Genomic DNA, 19,854 nt, shown 5'->3' on the forward strand with positions numbered 1-19,854 from the left:
CCAGGACGGCTGGAGTCAGGAAAACTGACTTGCTGTTATCCTGTATGCACCCAACAAACTGGGTGCTCTTGCTTCTAAGCAGACTTTTGCTAGTTGGATGTGTAATACAATTCAGCTTGCACATTCTGTGGCAGGCCTGCCACAGCCAAAATATGTAAATGCCCATTCCACAAGGAAGGTGGGCTCATCTTGGGCGGCTGCCCGAGGGGTCTCGGCTTTACAACTTTGCCGAGCGGCTATTTAGTCAGGGGCAAACACGTTTGTAAAATCCTACAAATTTGATAACCTGGCTAAGGAGGACCTGGAGTTCTCTCATTCGGTGCTGCAGAGTCATCCGCACTCTCCCGCCCGTTTGGGAGCTTTGGTATAATCCCCATGGTCCTTTCAGGAACCCCAGCATCCACTAGGACGATAGAAAAAATAAGAATTTACTTACCGATAATTCTATTTCTCGGAGTCCGTAGTGGATGCTGGGCGCCCATCCCAAGTGCGGATTATCTGCAATACTTGTACATAGTTACAAAAATCGGGTTATTATTGTTGTGAGCCATCTTTCAGAGGCTCCGCTGTTATCATACTGTTAACTGGGTTCAGATCACAGGTTTTACAGTGTGATTGGTGTGGCTGGTATGAGTCTTACCCGGGATTCATAAATCCTTCCTTATTGTGTACGCTCGTCCGGGCACAGTATCCTAACTGAGGCTTGGAGGAGGGTCATAGGGGGAGGAGCCAGTGCACACCACCTGATCCTAAAGCTTTACTTTTTGTGCCCTGTCTCCTGCGGAGCCGCTATTCCCCCCATGGTCCTTTCAGGAACCCCAGCATCCACTACGGACTCCGAGAAATAGAATTATCGGTAAGTAAATTCTTATTTTTACACATAATGTCCCTTACACATATGCCGCACATTATTAATGCCCTTATACACATAATGACACACATAGTGCCCCCTATACATTTGCTGCACATTATTAGTGCCCCTATATACATAATGACACACATATAGTAGTACCCTGTTACACATATGCCACACATTATTAATGCCCTTGTACACATAGGGGGTCATTCCGAGTTGTTCGCTCGTTGCCGATTTTCGCAACGGAGCAATTAAGGCAAAAATGCGCATGCGCTAAGTATTTTAGCACAAAACTTAGTAGATTTACTCACGTCCGAACAAAGAATTTCCATCGTTGAAGTGATCGGAGTGTGATTGACAGGAAGTGGGTGTTTCTGGGCGGAAACTGACCGTTTTCTGGGAGTGTGCGGAAAAACGCAGGCGTGCCAGAATAAAACGCTGGAGTGTCTGGAGAAACGGAGGAGTGGCTGGCCGAACGCAGGGTATGTTTGTGACGTCAAACCAGGAACGAAACGGGCTGAGCTGATCGCAGTGTAGGAGTAAGTCTTGAGCTACTCAGAAACTGCTAACAATGTTCTATTCGCAATTCTGCTAATCTTTCGTTCGCAATTCTGCTAAGCTAAAATACACTCCCAGAGGGCGGCGGCCTAGTGTGCGCAATGCTGCTAAAATCTGCTAGCGAGCGAACAACTCGGAATGAGGGCCATAATGACACACATAGTGCCCCTTTACACATATGTTGCACATTATTAATGCATTTTTACATGACACACATAATGCTCCTTACACATATTCTGAACACTACTGCACAACCAACCCACTCACATGCACACAGCACTCACACTGCCACTAACACTGTGACCTCTGCCTCTGCTAGGATACAGATGTGTCCTCACAAATCTTGCCTCAATGCTAACGTTGGGCACCTTTTTTTTTTAATGAAAATGCATCTTATTTGCATTGCTATGTGGCTAGGATGCACAAGCAGCTTCTGCTGATTAAAATGATATGCAGCATGCCTATATGTGGGACTGTGGCTGTATCTGCATATGAAATGCTACACACAGAATATAGGCATGCCGCATATCATTTTAATCAGCAGAAGCTGCTGATGCCCCTAGGCATAGCAAATGCCCTAGGCAATTGCCTAGTTTGCCTATGCCTATGGCCGGCTCTGCATACTGTACTTAGGGGTCTATTTTACTAAGCTTGGAGAGAGATAAAGTGTACAGATGGAGCCCTTCTCATCTACCCCTTTAATAGGATTAATTGAGCCAAGGCCCACTGGGGAGTGTATTTTCGCTTTGCAGGAGTGCGAACGCTTGTGCAGCAGAGCGGCTGCAAACATATTTTGTGCAAAACAAGACCAGCCCTGTAGTTACTTATCCTGTGCGATGATTGCTGCGACGAGTGACACGGTAATGACGTCAGATACCGCCCGGCCACGCCTGCATTTTTCCAACCACTCCCAGAAAACTGTCAGTCGCCACCCAGAAACTCCCACTTCCTGTCAATCTCCTTGCGTTCGCCAGTGCGACTGAAAGCGTCGCTAGAACCTGTGCAAAACCACGATGCTCTTTGTACCCGTACGCCGTGCGTGCACATTGCGGTGCATACGCATGCGCAGTTTTGCCGTTTTTTTAACTGATCGCTGCGCAGCGAACAACGGCAGCTAGCGATCAAATCGGAATGAGGGCCTTAATCCCCTGCTGTATTGTTCTCTCTGTATTGTATTGCAGCTGAGAACAATAGATGAAAGGCTTATGCTAATAAGCCTTGGTGCACCTTGGTGCAGCAGATAAGCCTAGATGAGCGAGGAAAGATAAAACGACCAACCAACCAACCAGCTCCTAACTGTCATTTTTCAAACACAGCCTGTAACATGGCAGCTGGGAGTTGATTGGCTGGTACTTTATCTCTCTCCACTTTCTCTCTCTCCAGGCTTAGCACTGTAAGCTTAGCATGTGAGAGGGCTGTATGATGGCCGGATTACCGCTCAGCAATTGCCTGTTTCGCATTGTACATTAGCAAGTGGAAAGACAACAAAACAACCATGTGAGATACATGGATTTATCTTTGATATCTCTGCTGTACTGATCTTGACAACAGGTCAATCGACCCTGATCTGCCAGTACAGCGTGGTGCGTTCTAGAACATAACTGGGACTCAACAGGAATCTTAAAGCTATAATTATAAAGGCCTGGCACAAAAAGACGGGATAAGTCTGGGCTACCCAGCAGCAATTGCAGCGCCCCCCGTAGGCTTTAACGATAAAAATCCACCTAGAGATGGAACCTCTGCTAAGTAATAATGAGATTCTTCACATCACACAAATTGGTACATTACAGATGTTTCATCTGTTTGGTAAATCATGGCACGTTATGGGGCCAGTAAGGGAAGGTGATGTCATTCTGGCTGTGTCTCATTTAGGGATACAACCAAAGTGACAATGAGTCGTAAGCATCTCATGAAGTTGACCTCATTGCTCATCCCCTTGCAAGACTATGAACAAGAACCCTACTGAAGCAGTGCTGGGGGTGATTCAGCCTGATCGCTACTGTGTGTTTTCACACAGCGAGTGATCAGGTAGTAACGGCGCATGCCTATGCACTGCAATGCGCACGCGCGTCAGACAGCAACAAAGGGCATCGCCGTTCAGCGACGAGATGGTTCAAAAAAATCCAGGCGCACGGGCGTTTGCAAGGTGATTGACAGGAAGAGGCCGTTTGTGGGTGGCAACTGAGCGTTTACTGGGAGTTCCCGGAAAAACGCAGGCGTGTCCAAGCGTTTACAGGGAGGGTGTCTCACGTCAGCTCTGGCCCCGATCAGCCTGATGTGACCGCACTGTAGGAGTAAGTCCTGGGCTGCGCAGAGACTGCACACAGTGGATTTTTGCAGCTCGGAGTACACATAGGATCGCACACTTGCACGGCGAATACAGACTCCCCCTGGAGGCGGCGACTATCTGAACGCAGGACAGCAAAGTTAGCAGCCCAGCGATCGGGTCTGAATCCCCCACTGTGACTGCATTATGGGCCTGCTTCAGAGATGTTCGGCACTGCACAGATACAGGGAAGCGGCTGTGCAATGTCATACAACTGAAATGCAAATACATCAGGAGGTGTCTGTAGCAAATAGATGCCTCCCGCCAGCATCTGTGATCCAAGTGTTTCATCCAAACACATCGCTTTGGATCACCATTGCGACCCTCAGTTCTGATGGTTGTTGTCCTCGGCCCGTCTGCGTAAGCTAAACAGGTTGGCCATAGGAACTTCTCTGCTGGGTTCCGGAAGTCTACGTCCAACAACAACCCCCCTCATTTTGTAGAATGGTCTCGGTCGCCATTTCCCAAACACCACAGCATGTATATTACGCAATCTAGACACGTGCAGAACATGTTCTACCACCACCATCGGATATGTTTGCTTACAAATACGAATCAGGCCCTATGACGGTAATTCCATAAAAATGTCCATTTCTGTGAACAATGATTGAGACATTCTCTAGTGCAACAGGCATTGCGCGAACCCATATTTTCACTCATATAAGTCCATGGGTCGCAAAGCCTCAACATCAGCTAGGTCTATGCCTCATACAATACCTTGTTTCACCTACGTTTCTGTTCCATCTAGGCCTCCGCAATTTCTACATTAAAATTCAGCTCCACCAAGGTCCCTGCACTGTTATGGACCATAACAGTGCATTATGGAACCCACACCATCAAGATTCTGCTTCTTAAGACCTGGATTTTGATGTGCAACCCTTCTAATACTGTGCCTCTTGACTGTCCTGTTACCCCTCAATGTCTTTGGCCTTTCCCTGCCTCTAATACCTTGACTATGCGCCATTATGTTAAGATCCTCCTTGCCAGGTTTGCTATCACCTCCATAGTCCATGATCTATTCCTCTTCCTCCTTACATTACTGGAAGTGCCTTTATCTGATCTCATCCATGGTTATCGCTCATGGTCCTACAAGCTCCTCACATGTCTATACTCCCCCCCCCTCTTGGGTGTGGTTCATTGGGTTGACCCTAACTAGGTTGACAGTCCTTAGGTCAACCACTATTGGTCAACAGTGACTAGGTTGACACCTGAAATAGGTTGACGCGGTCATCAGGTCGTCATGAAAAAGGTCAACATTATTTTTTTTTTAAGGGGGGGTTGTGTAGTTTAGTGACCGGTAACCCCAACAACAATGCACTGCGTCCCCTCGCATGTCTCGCTTCACTCACTGCGCTTGGCACAGGCTACTATTCCCAATCGTAGCCAACGTGGATCATGAAGTATGGAAATGGAATTTTTTTACAAAAAACTCGTTTTGACCTTTTCATGTGTTGAGCTTTGCCATGTCGACCTAGTGACCATGTCGACCTAAAGCACATCGACCAATAGTGGTCGACCTAATGACTGTCGACCTAAAGCCCGGATACCTCCCCCCTTCCCCAAATTGTAAGCTTGCAAAGGCAAAGTCTTCTCTCTACCCTCTGTCTAACATCTGTTTCTGGTCTTCTCTAATTCAAAAGTAACCTCTAGATGTTACGTAATAACCCAGGTGGGTGGTGACTTGCATAGATAACAGAGGTATTACATGGTGCAGGGTCCTGCTTGCTATATAAGTAGAGTGTCGGCTCCTGGGCAAAGACTCCCTTTATATTACAAATAAGTGTAAAGGCGCTAATGAAATCCGATGTAGGTGGCTATAACAATGGAATCCAACAACCAGAAATAAGTAGCAGACCAATAGGAGTGCGCCGAGTATTCTGATTAGGGGTGTGCCTGATTTAGCCACACCCCCAGATAGATTGGAGCGCCTGCCAACTGCTATGCCCTGGTACATGGCCGGTGTATGCCAATCCTGGGACTTGTCATTTATTTTTCGGGCTGGCGCAGTGAAAAGTATGTGCGAGCGCACGCCCTGCATGCATGCCTATGGCAGGGCCTCATAAAAATACTAATGCCCAGATTCATCAAGCTTCGGAGAGTAATACATTGCACGGTGATAAAGTACCAACCAATCAGCTCCTAACTTCCATGTCACAGGCTGTGTTTTAAAAATGACAGTTAGGAGCTGATTGGCTGGTACTTTATCACAGTGCAATTTATCACTCTCCAAGGCTTGATAAATCTGGGCCTAAAATTGAAAAACCCAAAAGAAAACGCTGAATTCTTGAAGATAGATTTTACTCAATATAATTAACACATACAGAGAAGTATCAAGCCTTAGAGAGAGAGAGAGAAAGTGGAGAGAAAGTACCAACCAATCAGCTCCTGTATTGTACAAGCAAAATTACAGAAGCTGATTGGTTGGGTTGGTACTTTATCTCTCTATAAGGCTTGACACATCTCCCCCATAATCACATATCATCATACAGTGCATCCGGAAAGTATTCACAGCGCTTCACTTTTTCCACATTTAATAATGTTACAGCCTTATTCCAAACTGGAATAAATTCATTTTTTCCCTCAAAATTCTACACTGTATACTTTCCGGATTCACTGTATACAGTAAGATCAATGAGACACATATGCGCATATGAAAAATAAAAGGAAAATAATAAAACCAATGGGAAATCATTCCCTTAATAAAAACCAATAACAGAACCACTGAGACACAGGACAAATGTACTAAGGTAGTTTTTTTTTTAGAACTGGTGATGTTGCTCATAGCAACCAATCAGATTCTACTTAATATTTGTCTAGCTGCTTCTAGAAGATAATAGATAGAATCTGATTGGTTGCTATGGGCAACATCACCAGTTCTAAAAAGAAACCTCTCACCTTAGTAAAATTACCCCATAGTCACTTCAAAAAGTTAGTAGATGGTTACTTGTATCAACAGAATATAAGTCTTGATCCAGCCATTTGTACATGAAATAGTGGTATGTAATGGTGACTGGTTGTTGTAGGAAGTATGCAATGACCACCCAATATATAAGCTTCCACCCTTTCTAACGCTGGTATCAGAATCTTCGCTTAGTATGGAAGCAGAATGTCAGCTCTTGAGATCAGGGTCCCACCACTGCAAACGAGACCCCATAGCTCTTGAAACATGCCGTTGCCCCGTCTCCTTGCTATTTTCCATACAGTCCCTGGATTAGCCTGTTAAGCACAGCAAGTCCACTGGAAAGGCATAATACATATAACGTATACTGGAATGTATATACGTGAATGCACTTTTGTACGGAGAACATACCTTCTGCTGATTGTGGCATTATTAAGCAGGTACTGTAGGTAAAACAGAGCAGTATACAAGCACACGTCAGCTGTATGTTACCTGTGTTTTTGCTGTTACCTGGCGAGAGATTATTCTTGGAGTATGAGATGTCTTTATGAGAAGCCAGGAAAAGGACCACTTCCCCCTTCTCATTCTTTATTGGAACAATATCTAGGAGACACCAGAATGATCCACCTGCAAATAGAACAACAGGAGTGAGGGTTTGTAGGAGCATTAAGCCTGACAGATATATTACTGGGGAGTGCTCCAGATTCCAACACTCACAATGAGGTTCCTTCTCACCATGCGATCATGGAAGATAAGATCTGATCATTATTGCCTAGTACGGTATAGACAGAAGATGCAGGCACACAGGTTGAAAGCAGTGATCTGGGGTTATAGGGGTCATTCAGATGTGGGTGGAGTCGCTGTCATTTCCTTGGAAGCGTCAGTGATAGCGCTGTATGGTGATGCTGCAGGAGGCGCCTATTACTATCAGACGCCTCCTGCTGCAGTAGTAGATCGATCACACTCCAACTACATTTGAATGAGGTTCACTCTGTAACAAAGGATTTTTTGTCTAGCCTCTCATAGGCAAACACAGGGGGGTTTCTGGTTGCCTGGAACCCCCCCCCCCCCCTCCTCTTGGCAAATTATGACAATAATAGCAATGGTATATCAGGGCCGAAACTAGGGGGGGGCTAGGGGGGCAGGCGACCTGGGCGCCGGATTGGAGGGGGCGCCGAGACCCCCAAACACCGCCGCGGCACTTTTAAACCCCCTTCTCCCGAGTGCCCAGCTTGGGGGGCGGGGTTTCGCGGAATGACGCGATTGCGTCGTGACGTCACGGCGCAAACGCGTCATTCAACGAAACCCCGCCGGAGGAGGGAGAACTGAAGGGGGAGCCCGGAGCCGCGCAGACGAGGAGGGAGAGGCGGCTGAAGAGCGGCGAGAACCGCTTTAAATGTAAGTCAGCCCCTCTCCCTTCCTCTCTCTCTCTCTCTCTCTCTCTCCCTCCCTCTCCCCACCACCTGCCGTAATGTTTAAAATGGGGACCTGTGCCTGCGTACTGTGTAAAATGGGGACCTGTGCCTGCGTACTGTGTAAAATGGGGACCTGTGCCAGCGTACTGTGTAAAATGGGGACCTGTGCCAGCGTACTGTGTAAAATGGGGACCTGTGCCAGCGTACTGTGTAAAATGGGGACCTGTGCCAGCGTACTGTGTAAAATGGGGACCTGTGCCAGCGTACTGTGTAAAATGGGGACCTGTGCCAGCGTACTGTGTAAAATGGGGACCTGTGCCAGCGTACTGTGTAAAATGGGGACCTGTGCCTGCGTACTGTGTAAAATGGGGACCTGTGCCAGCGTAATGTGTAAAATGGGGACCTGTGCCAGCGTACTGTGTAAAATGGGGACCTGTGCCAGCGTACTGTGTAAAATGGGGACCTGTGCCAGCGTACTGTGTAAAATGGGGACCTGTGCCAGCGTACTGTGTAAAATGGGGACCTGTGCCAGCGTACTGTGTAAAATGGGGACCTGTGCCTGCGTACTGTGTAAAATGGGGACCTGTGCCAGCGTAATGTGTAAAATGGGGACCTGTGCCAGCGTACTGTGTAAAATGGGGACCTGTGCCAGCGTACTGTGTAAAATGGGGACCTGTGCCAGCGTAATGTGTAAAATGGGGACCTGTGCCAGCGTACTGTGTAAAATGGGGACCTGTGCCAGCGTACTGTGTAAAATGGGGACCTGTGCCAGCGTACTGTGTAAAATGGGGACCTGTGCCAGCGTACTGTGTAAAATGGGGACACTTGCCAGCGTACTGTGTAAAATGGGGACCTGTGCCAGCGTACTGTGTAAAATGGGGACCTGTGCCAGCGTACTGTGTAAAATGGGGACCTGTGCCAGCGTACTGTGTAAAATGGGGACCTGTGCCTGCGTACTGTGTAAAATGGGGACCTGTGCCAGCGTAATGTGTAAAATGGGGACCTGTGCCAGCGTACTGTGTAAAATGGGGACCTGTGCCAGCGTACTGTGTAAAATGGGGACCTGTGCCAGCGTACTGTGTAAAATGGGGACCTGTGCCAGCGTACTGTGTAAAATGGGGACACTTGCCAGCGTACTGTGTAAAATGGGGACCTGTGCCAGCGTACTGTGTAAAATGGGGACACTTGCCAGCGTACTGTGTAAAATGGGGACCTGTGCCTGCGTACTGTGTAAAATGGGGACCTGTGCCTGCGTACTGTGTAAAATGGGGACCTGTGCCAGCGTACTGTGTAAAATGGGGACCTGTGCCAGCGTACTGTGTAAAATGGGGACCTGTGCCAGCGTACTGTGTAAAATGGGGACCTGTGCCTGCGTACTGTGTAAAATGGGGACCTGTGCCTGCGTACTGTGTAAAATGGGGACCTGTGCCAGCGTACTGTGTAAAATGGGGACCTGTGCCAGCGTACTGTGTAAAATGGGGACCTGTGCCTGCGTACTGTGTAAAATGGGGACCTGTGCCTGCGTACTGTGTAAAATGGGGACCTGTGCCTGCGTACTGTGTAAAATGGGGACCTGTGCCAGCGTACTGTGTAAAATGGGGACCTGTGCCTGCGTACTGTGTAAAATGGGGACCTGTGCCAGCGTAATGTGTAAAATGGGGACCTGTGCCAGCGTACTGTGTAAAATGGGGACCTGTGCCAGCGTACTGTGTAAAATGGGGACCTGTGCCAGCGTACTGTGTAAAATGGGGACCTGTGCCAGCGTACTGTGTAAAATGGGGACACTTGCCAGCGTACTGTGTAAAATGGGGACCTGTGCCTGCGTACTGTGTAAAATGGGGACCTGTGCCAGCGTACTGTGTAAAATGGGGACCTGTGCCTGCGTACTGTGTAAAATGGGGACCTGTGCCTGCCGCAATGTGTAAAATGGGGACACTTGCCAGCGTACTGTGTAAAATGGGGACACTTGCCAGCTTACTGTGTAAAATGGGGACACGTGCCTGCCGCAATGTGTAAAATGGGGACACTTTTTCCTGGATATGAAATTTATGTTAGAAAAGGCAGTTTTTCAGGTTAAAAAGTTCTGAAAGAGATATATATATATATATAATATTTTTATTCATTTATTTATTTATTTATTTTTTATTTTATTATTTTTATTTATTTATTGTAAAATAATTTTATTTATTTTTTGCGGGGGGGGGGGGGGGGGGGTGTCAAATGACTACCGTGCCCCGGGTGACAGAAATCCTAGTTTCGGCCCTGGGTATATAATATGATTACCAGAGCTGCTGCCACATCATGCAGTTTAAGGGACAGATCAGAGCTGCTACATATGCCCAGTGGTAGCAGCCTCTTTTACCAAGTTTCTTGTTTGTGTATCTAAGTCATCAATCAGTGCACTAGACCAAAGAGTGGCTACCAGGTAGAAGAGACAGGAGCCCCACCATGAGGTGGGAGAATGTGTGCTTAGAAAGTTCAGTTCTGTCTCCTACTGGTTCTATTATGTTTGTGCATTTATTTATTATGTTATGTTAAACCTTTTCCTGACCACTTATTTTTATTATTTCAATCTGTTTGTTACAGCTTATACTATAAACCATCCATACGGTTAAATAGTAATACTGTATTCCATAAATAGATCAATGTTTACATTAATGTCCTGAGTCGGTACTAGATTCTTCTGCCCAGAGGCGTATCTAGGGTAGGGCGAGTGGGGCACGTGCCCTGGGCGCCCTGGCAGGCCCAGGAGAGGGGGGCGCCGCCGGCGTCCAGGGCATCATGCCCCACTCGCCCCCGTTAACCCTAAATGTGAGGGGAGGAGAGAGCGCAGCGTCTCTCCTTCCCCTCACCGCCGCTGGGAGCACTAGCAGCGCTGCCAGCAGCGCTGCCGTGTCCGGTCTCCGGCGCTAGCCAATCAGAGCTTGCGGACCGGCTCCTGATTGGCTGCCGGTCCGCGAGCTCTGATCGGCTAGCGAACCGGCGCGAGAAAGCCGCCGGAGACCTGGAGCAGCGAGGGGAAGGAGAGGCGCTGCGTTGCGCTCTCCTCCCCTCACAACAAGAACGAAGCCAGCGGCTGAGCGGCCGGTGAGGTGAGTGACGGGGGGGGGGGGGGTCCGGCGGCATGGGGGGGCATGTAACTGGCACTGTGGGGCATGTATCTGGCACTGAGTGGGGCAATGTAACTGGCACTGTGGGGCATGTAACTGGCACTGTGGGGCATGTAACTGGCACTGAGTGGGGCAATGTAACTGGCACTGTGGGGCATGTAACTGGCACTGAGTGGGGCAATGTAACTGGCACTGTGGGGCATGTAACTGGCACTGTGGGGCATGTAACTAGCACTGAGTGGGGCAATGTAACTGGCACTGTGGGGCATGTAACTGGCACTGAGTGGGGCAATGTAACTGGCACTGTGGGGCATGTAACTGGCACTGTGGGGCATTGTATCCGGCACTGTGGGGCAATGTAACTGGCACTGAGTGGGGCAATGTAACTGGCACTGTGGGGCATTGTATCCGGCACTGTGGGGCATGTAACTGGCACTGTGGGGCATTGTATCCGGCACTGTGGGGCAATGTAACTGGCACTGAGTGGGGCATGTTTCCGGCACTGTGGGGCATTGTATCCGGCACTGTGGGGCAATGTAACTGGCACTGAGTGGGGTAATGCATCTGGCACTGTGGGGCATGTATCTGGCACTGTGGGGCATGTATCCGGCACTGTGGGGCATTGTATCCGGCACTGTGGGACAATGTAACTGGCACTGAGTGGGGTAATGTATCTGGCACTGTGGGGCATGTATCTGGCACTGTGGGGCATGTATCCGGCACTGTGGGGCATTGTATCCGGCACTGTGGGGCAATGTAACTGGCACTGAGTGGGGTAATGTATCTGGCACCGTGGGGCATGTATCCGACACCATGGAGCATGTATCCGGCACCGTGGGGCATGTATCTGGCACCGTGGGGCATGTATCTGGCACTGTGGGACAATGTAACTGGCACTGTGGGCCATTTTCAGTGGCCACACCCCTTCTGGAGCGTAGCCACACCCCTTCTGGTGTGTGGCCACGCCCATGCTTCTTTTGATGTGTGTTTTTTTTTTGGGGGGGCGCCATTTTCCATCTTGCTCTGGGCTCCGAAAACCCTAGTTACGCCTCTGCTTCTGCCGCTCCTCCAGTCTCCCCCCGCACTTGCGCCAATGTTCTGCAGAGTGGGAGATTGTGTACTGCATATGGAAATCCCATCTAGAAATCTTCTCTGGTCAACAGAATTTGTAGATGCTTTGTCGCCAGTAACCTACAATCTACGATTGGGCCTAAGCCACCCCCTATTTACGAGTGCAATATGACCATACGATATAGAGTGTAAGCTTGCGAGCAGGGCCTTCCTACCTCTATGACTGTCTGTTATTACCCAGTTTTGTTTTATCACTGTTGTTTCTAATTGGTTTGTTTTAGGTTATCACTGGTTCCAATTGTAAAGCGCAACAGAATTTGCTGCATTGTCTAAGAAACTGTTAATGTATAAATAAATAAATAAGACCATCCCCTAGTTCCGTTGGCCCGTCCTCACACTTTACCTTCATAACCATTCTTAAGGCCCATACACACTTGACAATGCACACGTCATTAACGACCGTCATTAACGACTTCCCTTGAACTTCCCTTGAACAGCTGAGCAAACGACATGAGCATACACACTACCAACGACCAAAGACCAAAGACCATTCATCGTTGAAGCATCCAAGCTGAACAGTTTATTAAAATAATGAGCTGGGAACAGGGCTGGTGAACAGTGGCTTGGTTGTTGGTCGTTCACACCATACACATTCAACGACGTCTCTGGTCGGTAACGACCATAGTGGAAATTGAGCATACATGCTCCACAGATAAGCGAGGGTCGTTAACGTCCCGCGGGGCCGCGCATCGGTGGTCATCGGATGCATACACACTTGACGATATAATGAGCGACGTCGTTGATGAGGGCTGAAATGAACGACGTCGCTCATTTTATCGTCAAGTGTGTATGGGCCTTTAGATACATTTGTTATAGATGGCCTGTCATGTTCCCCTTACACAAATCTTCATGTTGGCCAGGGTCCTCTTTACTATTCAGGACCAGAAAACTGTGACGGGAACGGCTGCGCCAATGACCATTAGTCATAAGTGTTTCCATTTCATCAATAACTTTAGGCATTCTGTCTGCTTCACCCCATTCCATCTATCTTACTAATGCCTCATTACCAGACCATGTCTAATATCTATAATTCAGCATCCTCTTAGCTATGAAGTTGGGGTGGTTTGCAGGAAATTATTATTACATTTTACATTCCCACAAGACGGATGCAGATGTGTTAGACATATTTGTTACAATTTTGTCACATTCCATAAATGGAGCAAAGGCAACAGAACTATAAATCCAAAATGAAGCTTTATGTACTAAGGTCTATGATTTCCAGGAACAGGAGCTATAAAGAACTTACAGACAACTATAGGCATAAGGTCATTGATTAATAAAAAAAACCTACGGGATGTTTGTATCCCAGGAAGTATGTCAGGGGCACTGTATGCTGTGACACTACAGTCATCATTTACAGGTAGTAATTAAATCATAGTCTGTAAAACAAATGGGATGTCATCATAACGTTGAGATTCATAATGTCGACACCACAAAGTCGGCGATCACGATACGGACATTGATGAAATGTGGACATTCTGCACAGACTGACAGTGGAGAGATAGGGTTAGGCACTAAGTAAAGCGTTACGGTTAGGCTGAGGTAGCGGGGTTATGGTTAAGGTGCAGGAAGGGAGGGTTAGGGTTAGACTGTAGGAGTGAAGGGTTAGGCTGCAGGGGGGGGGGCAAGTTAGGGTCATGCTATGGGATGGGAGGGTTAAGGTTAGACTGCAGGAGGGGGGGGGGTCAGGGTTAGACTATAGGAGGGGAGGGTTAGAGTTAGCCTGTAGGAGGGGAGGGTTAGGCTGCAGGAGGGGAGGGTTAGGGTTAGACTGTAGGAGGGGAGGGTTAGACTGTAGGAGGGGAGGGTTAGGCTGTAGAAGGGGAGGGTTAGGGTTAGACTGTAGGAGGGGAGGGTTAGGGTGCAGGAGGGGAGGGTTAGGGTTGCAGGAGGGGATGGTTAGGCTGCAGGAGGGGAGGGTTAGGGCTAGACTGTAGGAGGGGAGGGTTAGGGTGCAGGAAGGGAGGGTTAGGCTGCAGGAGGGGAGGATTAGGGTTAGACTGTAGGAAGGGAGGGTTAGACTGTAAGAGAGGAGGGTAAGACTGCAGGAGGGGAGGGTTAGGGTTAGACTGTAGGAGGAGAGGGTTAGACTGTAGGAGGGGAGGATTAGGCTACAGGAGGGGAGGGTTAGGCTGCAGGAGGGGAGGGTTAGGCTGCAGGAGGGGAGGGTTAGGGTTAGACTGTAGGAGGAGAGGGTTAGACTGTAGGAGGGGAGGATTAGGCTACAGGAGGGGAGGGTTAGGGTTAGACTGTAGGAGGGGAGGGTTAGGGTGCAGGAGGGGAGGGTTAGGGTTGCAGGAGGGGATGGTTAGGCTGCAGGAGGGGAGGGTTAGGGCTAGACTGTAGGAGGGGAGGGTTAGGGTGCAGGAAGGGAGGGTTAGGCTGCAGGAGGGGAGGATTAGGGTTAGACTGTAGGAAGGGAGGGTTAGACTGTAAGAGAGGAGGGTTAGACTGCAGGAGGGGAGGGTTAGACTGTAAGAGAGGAGGGTTAGACTGCAGGAGGGGAGGGTTAGGGTTAGACTGTAGGAGGAGAGGGTTAGACTGTAGGAGGGGAGGATTAGGCTACAGGAGGGGAGGGTTAGGCTGCAGGAGGGGGGGGGGGTCAGGGTTAGACTATAGGAGGGGAGGGTTAGAGTTAGCCTGTAGGAGGGGAGGGTTAGGCTGCAGGAGGGGAGGGTTAGGGTTAGACTGTAGGAGGGGAGGGTTAGACTGTAGGAGGGGAGGGTTAGGCTGTAGAAGGGGAGGGTTAGGGTTAGACTGTAGGAGGGGAGGGTTAGGGTGCAGGAGGGGAGGGTTAGGGTTGCAGGAGGGGATGGTTAGGCTGCAGGAGGGGAGGGTTAGGGCTAGACTGTAGGAGGGGAGGGTTAGGGTGCAGGAAGGGAGGGTTAGGCTGCAGGAGGGGAGGATTAGGGTTAGACTGTAGGAAGGGAGGGTTAGACTGTAAGAGAGGAGGGTTAGACTGCAGGAGGGGAGGGTTAGACTGTAAGAGAGGAGGGTTAGACTGCAGGAGGGGAGGGTTAGGGTTAGACTGTAGGAGGAGAGGGTTAGACTGTAGGAGGGGAGGATTAGGCTACAGGAGGGGAGGGTTAGGCTGCAGGAGGGGAGGGTTAGGCTGCAGGAGGGGAGGGTTAGACTGTAGGAGGAGAGGGTTAGACTGTAGGAGGAGAGGGTTAGACTGCAGGAGGAGAGGGTTAGGGTTAGACTGTAGGAGGAGAGGGTTAGGCTGCAGGAGGGGTGGGTTAGGCTGCAGGAGGGGAGGGTTAGGGTTAGGCTGCAGGAGAGGAGGGTTAGGCTGCAGGAGGGGTGGGTTAGGCTGCAGGAGGGGAGGGTTAGGGTTAGGCTGCAGGAGGGGAGGGTTAGGGTTAGGCTGCAGGAATGGAGGGTTAGGCTGCAGGAGAGGAGGGTTAGGCTGCAGGAGGGGAGGGTTAGGGTTAGGCTGCAGGAGGGGAGGGTTAGGGATAGACTGTAGGAGGAGAGGGTTAGGCTGCAGGAGGGGAGGGTTAGGGTTAGACTGTAGGAGGAGAGGGTTAGGCTGCAGGAGGGGAGGGTTAGGGTTAGACTGTAGGAGGAGAGGGTTAGGCTGCAGGAGGGGAGGGTTAGGGTTAGACTGTAGGAGGAGAGGGTTAGGCTGCAGGAGGGTAGGGTTAGGGTTAGGCTGCAGGAGTGAAGGGTTAGGGTTAGGCACTAGGGGGGAGGTTAGGCTGCTAGATGGAGCCTAACACTACCTGTGACGGAGATCCTGGCATCTTCCCACCCCCACAATGCTGGCAATATGCCTCAGTTTTAAGAAATGGAGGCCACTGCCGCCTACCCATCCCCAAATGGGATCTGTCTGTCAATCACTGACAGTTTGACGCTGTCCTGCGTCCCCTGTCACAGACTCATACAACGGGCCTAATTCAGTACTTCTGAACGCATGCTGGGGACTGCTCATCGCAGGGCAAGGCCGCCCAGCATGCCGACTGCCGCCTCCCCCCTTGATGAAGCAGAAACTGCTTCATCGTAGAAATGAAGGTTGCCTCCTGCCGGCGCAGGAGGCCCACTGCCATCTTACTTACAATGCTCCCATTTCCAAGATGCCGCCCCATTTGCCCGCCTCCGTAATGCGCCATATTCGCCTAGGAAAAGGAGCGTTGCTGCCCCGTGAACGCTTCCGCTTGATTGACAGGCAGAGGCGATCGCATTTTATGTAGCCCCCCGCAGAAAATGTGGGCGCATATGCAGGACGGGCGCTGCGCCCACATCTATTTTGTAATTTTTGCGTTTGGATAGCGTTTTCTGCGATCCAACCTGAATTAGGCCCAACATCTGTACTTTGCGGCATGCGCTGCGATCCTTCGGGATCTGAATGCAGGCCAGTGTCAATTCAATTTAGCTTTGCATCTTTTAGATAGATTCTTGTAGTGTGGGCTGATCAGAGAACACGGCTTCATGAGGCCATAACAGACCCTTTAAGTGGTACACCTGTACTCGATCAGCGGCTGATCGGGGTAAACACTCTCGATCAACCGTGCTGTGTGTCCCCGGCATGACCTGCTCCTGAGACCGCACACACATGTACGGGCTTCTATGGAATCAGGGGGGGTCAAACCTTTCAATACCAAACAGTACTGTATATAAGATTCGTCCACCCGATACCGGCCGTTGCAGGAGCGTTATAAGTCATTTATCAGCACTACATATACACATATACAATCGTTGGCCTGTTCTTTAGATATCGAAAGGACGGACTGATAATTGTATACATGTGTACCCCACTTTAGCTTCTGGTTCCTCAGACAATTTTTGGCAGTGCAATCTGACTAGCCTAGGCCACTAGTGCCTGAAGGAGGTGGGGATCTGGCTCTGACTGATGTGAGCAATAAGTGCAGCCTCCCACTCCGCAGCAAAGTCTTCAGACTGTGGGGGTAATTCAGAGATAATCGTAGCAGAAAATTTGTTAGCAGTTGGGTTAAACCATGTGCAGTGCAGATGGGGCAGATGTAACGTGCAGAGAGCGTTAGATTTGGGTGGGGTGTGTGCAAACTGAAATCTAAATTGCAGTGTAAAAATAAAGCAGCCAATATTTACCCTGCACAGAAACAAAATAACCCACCCAAATCTAACTCTCTCTGCACATGTTATATCTACACACAAATATAGACAATGACACATTTTGGAACACATACGTAGTACTGAAATACAAATATATACAGTATTATATTATATTCATATATGTCATATTCAACATTGTTCACATTTAAATTAGGACTTCTATAGGATATTTCCTCATTAGTCATTTTGGGCCTACACAGTGTTAATAAAAAAAATAAAAAAAAAATGTAAAAAATTATTCATCCTTTTCCATTTCCAATCTTTAATTAAAAAAATGGCCCCACTTCAATCAGCGCCAGGGGATGGATCATCGCTAGCTATTCTGCGTGTTACTACAAATGTTAAGCAAATGGAATGTTAATTTAGTCCGTTGGAGAATCAGCCTCATGTAAATGTGGATTTTGGATCTCCTGGGAGACAGAATTACATATTTAACAGACTCTTTATATTTTCCCTTGTCAGTTTCATTAAATATATTCCGTTGCGGGCTCTAGTTTTATTCCAGCACACCCCAGTGACTTCAGAGCACAGAAACCAGTGGAAAACATGGAAATGCTGCACTGTTAGCAAGAGCAGAGTGTATATAATATATTACCTCATGCTGCTCCTGATACCAGTAAGCCTCCCAATCCTGAGGCACATACTGTAGGCCATATGGGGTTTATCTACATAGGTAACGCAGGGGGGTTGTCTGGAGGGGGGGTGCACCGGACCACCCATTAGCCTGAACACCGATTTATAGATGTAATTCACCTGCTGATTGGCCAGAACAGTGGTGGGTCATTCCGAGTTGATCGTAACTGGGCTAAATTTAGCACAGCTACGATCAGGCACTCAGGCATGCGGGGGGACGGCCAGCACAGTGCTAGTCTGCCCCGTATGTCAGTGCCGCCCCCCCCCCCCCCCCTCCCGAAATGCAAAAGCACCGCACAGCGGCGATGCTTTTGCATTTGAGGAGTAACTCCCGGCCAGCGCAGTTCCTGCGGCTGGCCGGGTCTCAGCGGCTGCGTGTGACATCACGCAGCCACCACGGCCCGCCCCCCCCAACGGTCCGGCCAGCCCCCTCCCGCCCAGCGACCGCCTCTGCCTGTCAATCAGGCAGAGGCGATCGCTAGACAACGACGGCCATCGGCGTCTGGCATGTGCCGGCGTACTGCTGCGGCGGCGCATGCGCAGTACGGATCCGATCGCACTGCTGCGATAAACTGCAGCGTGCGATCGGGTCAGAATGACCCCCAGTGTACGGTTTTTCAGCAGTTTAGACCAAACCACCGGAGGTGTGACCATTTGTAAAGTACTTTGTACACGTGGAAGGGTTTTAAACCTCTAGCAAAACCACCGTTTAGTAAATGTAATTATTTTTTATGCTTATTATTGTCTGTAATAGGTTTTACTGCTGATGCCTACTACTTCTTAGTGCATTTCTCTTGTATGGACCGATTAACCGACATCACATTCTGACGCAAAAACTGCTCCATACCATAGAAGCGGGTTAGGTATGGGTGACCGGCGCTTGTGTTCCCGCTGGTCACCATCCCACCGCAGAGATCTCGTGGTGTAGAATGCCAGCGGGAGTGTGTGTGTGAGCATAGCAAAGCCCTTGCGAGCTCCATGCACTCACCACGCTGAGCTCGCCACAGGTTCTATTCTCAGTCTATCGGTGTCGTGGACACCCACGAGTGAGAATAGTCCCTCTTTGATGGAATTTTGAGGGGTCAGAATGCAGACGTAGGTCACATAACTACATCCCATAGACACAAGCAGACAGGTTCTTCCTTTGCACTATATAGATTACAGCTAAATGCTAAATCGTTCCTTTGGCTTAGAACAACATTTGGGGAAGATTCTTGATATCACTCATTATGTATGATAAATGGTGCTCCAGCCAATCAGCTCCTGTCATTTTTCAAACACATGGCAGTTAGGAGCTGATTGGCTGGAGCACCATTTATTCATAACGAGTGATAACAAGAATATCACTCGTTGGTAAATCTGCTCATTTGTTCCTAATGCAATGCTAGTAATTAGTCCTTGATCTTTTCGCTTACTGCCTGTCTTGACCTTCTGCTCGGGACTTGGGTTATTCTTCTGGATCACATTTTTACGTAGCAGCCTGATTGATACTGACCTTACACTGTGCATCTAACTATTCTTCCGAATTATGATTCTATCCCTGTCCCCGCTGAGCTGTGTGTTTCTGACCTTGCAGAGTGTTTCTGCCTGTTACTGCTATTACTGTAATCCTTGGGTTCACGTCTAAGGGGGTAATTTATACCTGATCATGGGGGTAATTCAGAGTTGATCGCAGCAGGAACTTTGTTAGCAGTTGGGTAAAACCATGTGCACTGCAGGTGGGGCAGATGTAACATGTGCAGAGAGAGTTAGATTTGGGTGGGGTGTGTTCAAACCGAATTCTAAATTGCAGTGTAAAAATAAAGCAGACAGTATTTATCCTGCACAGAAAC

At 49.0% G+C, this 19,854-nt stretch overlaps 1 protein-coding gene across 3 annotated transcripts in view; it reads right to left on the bottom strand.

The window, feature by feature from the left end:
- LOC134944473 (potassium voltage-gated channel subfamily H member 8-like) overlaps positions 1-19,854 on the bottom strand; it is an 834,050-nt gene that overhangs the window by 353,811 nt on the left and 460,385 nt on the right. For 2 of the 3 annotated variants that reach the window (XM_063933055.1, XM_063933057.1), the window contains exon 3: positions 7,132-7,266. In XM_063933055.1, the coding sequence (XP_063789125.1) occupies positions 7,132-7,266 (135 nt within the window). The remainder of the gene's footprint in view (positions 1-7,131; positions 7,267-19,854) is intronic. The other variant, XM_063933056.1, reaches the window with a different exon arrangement.

The sequence above is a fragment of the Pseudophryne corroboree genome, chromosome 7, assembly GCF_028390025.1.
Source record: "Pseudophryne corroboree isolate aPseCor3 chromosome 7, aPseCor3.hap2, whole genome shotgun sequence".
In the NCBI taxonomy this organism is placed as follows: domain Eukaryota; kingdom Metazoa; phylum Chordata; class Amphibia; order Anura; family Myobatrachidae; genus Pseudophryne; species Pseudophryne corroboree.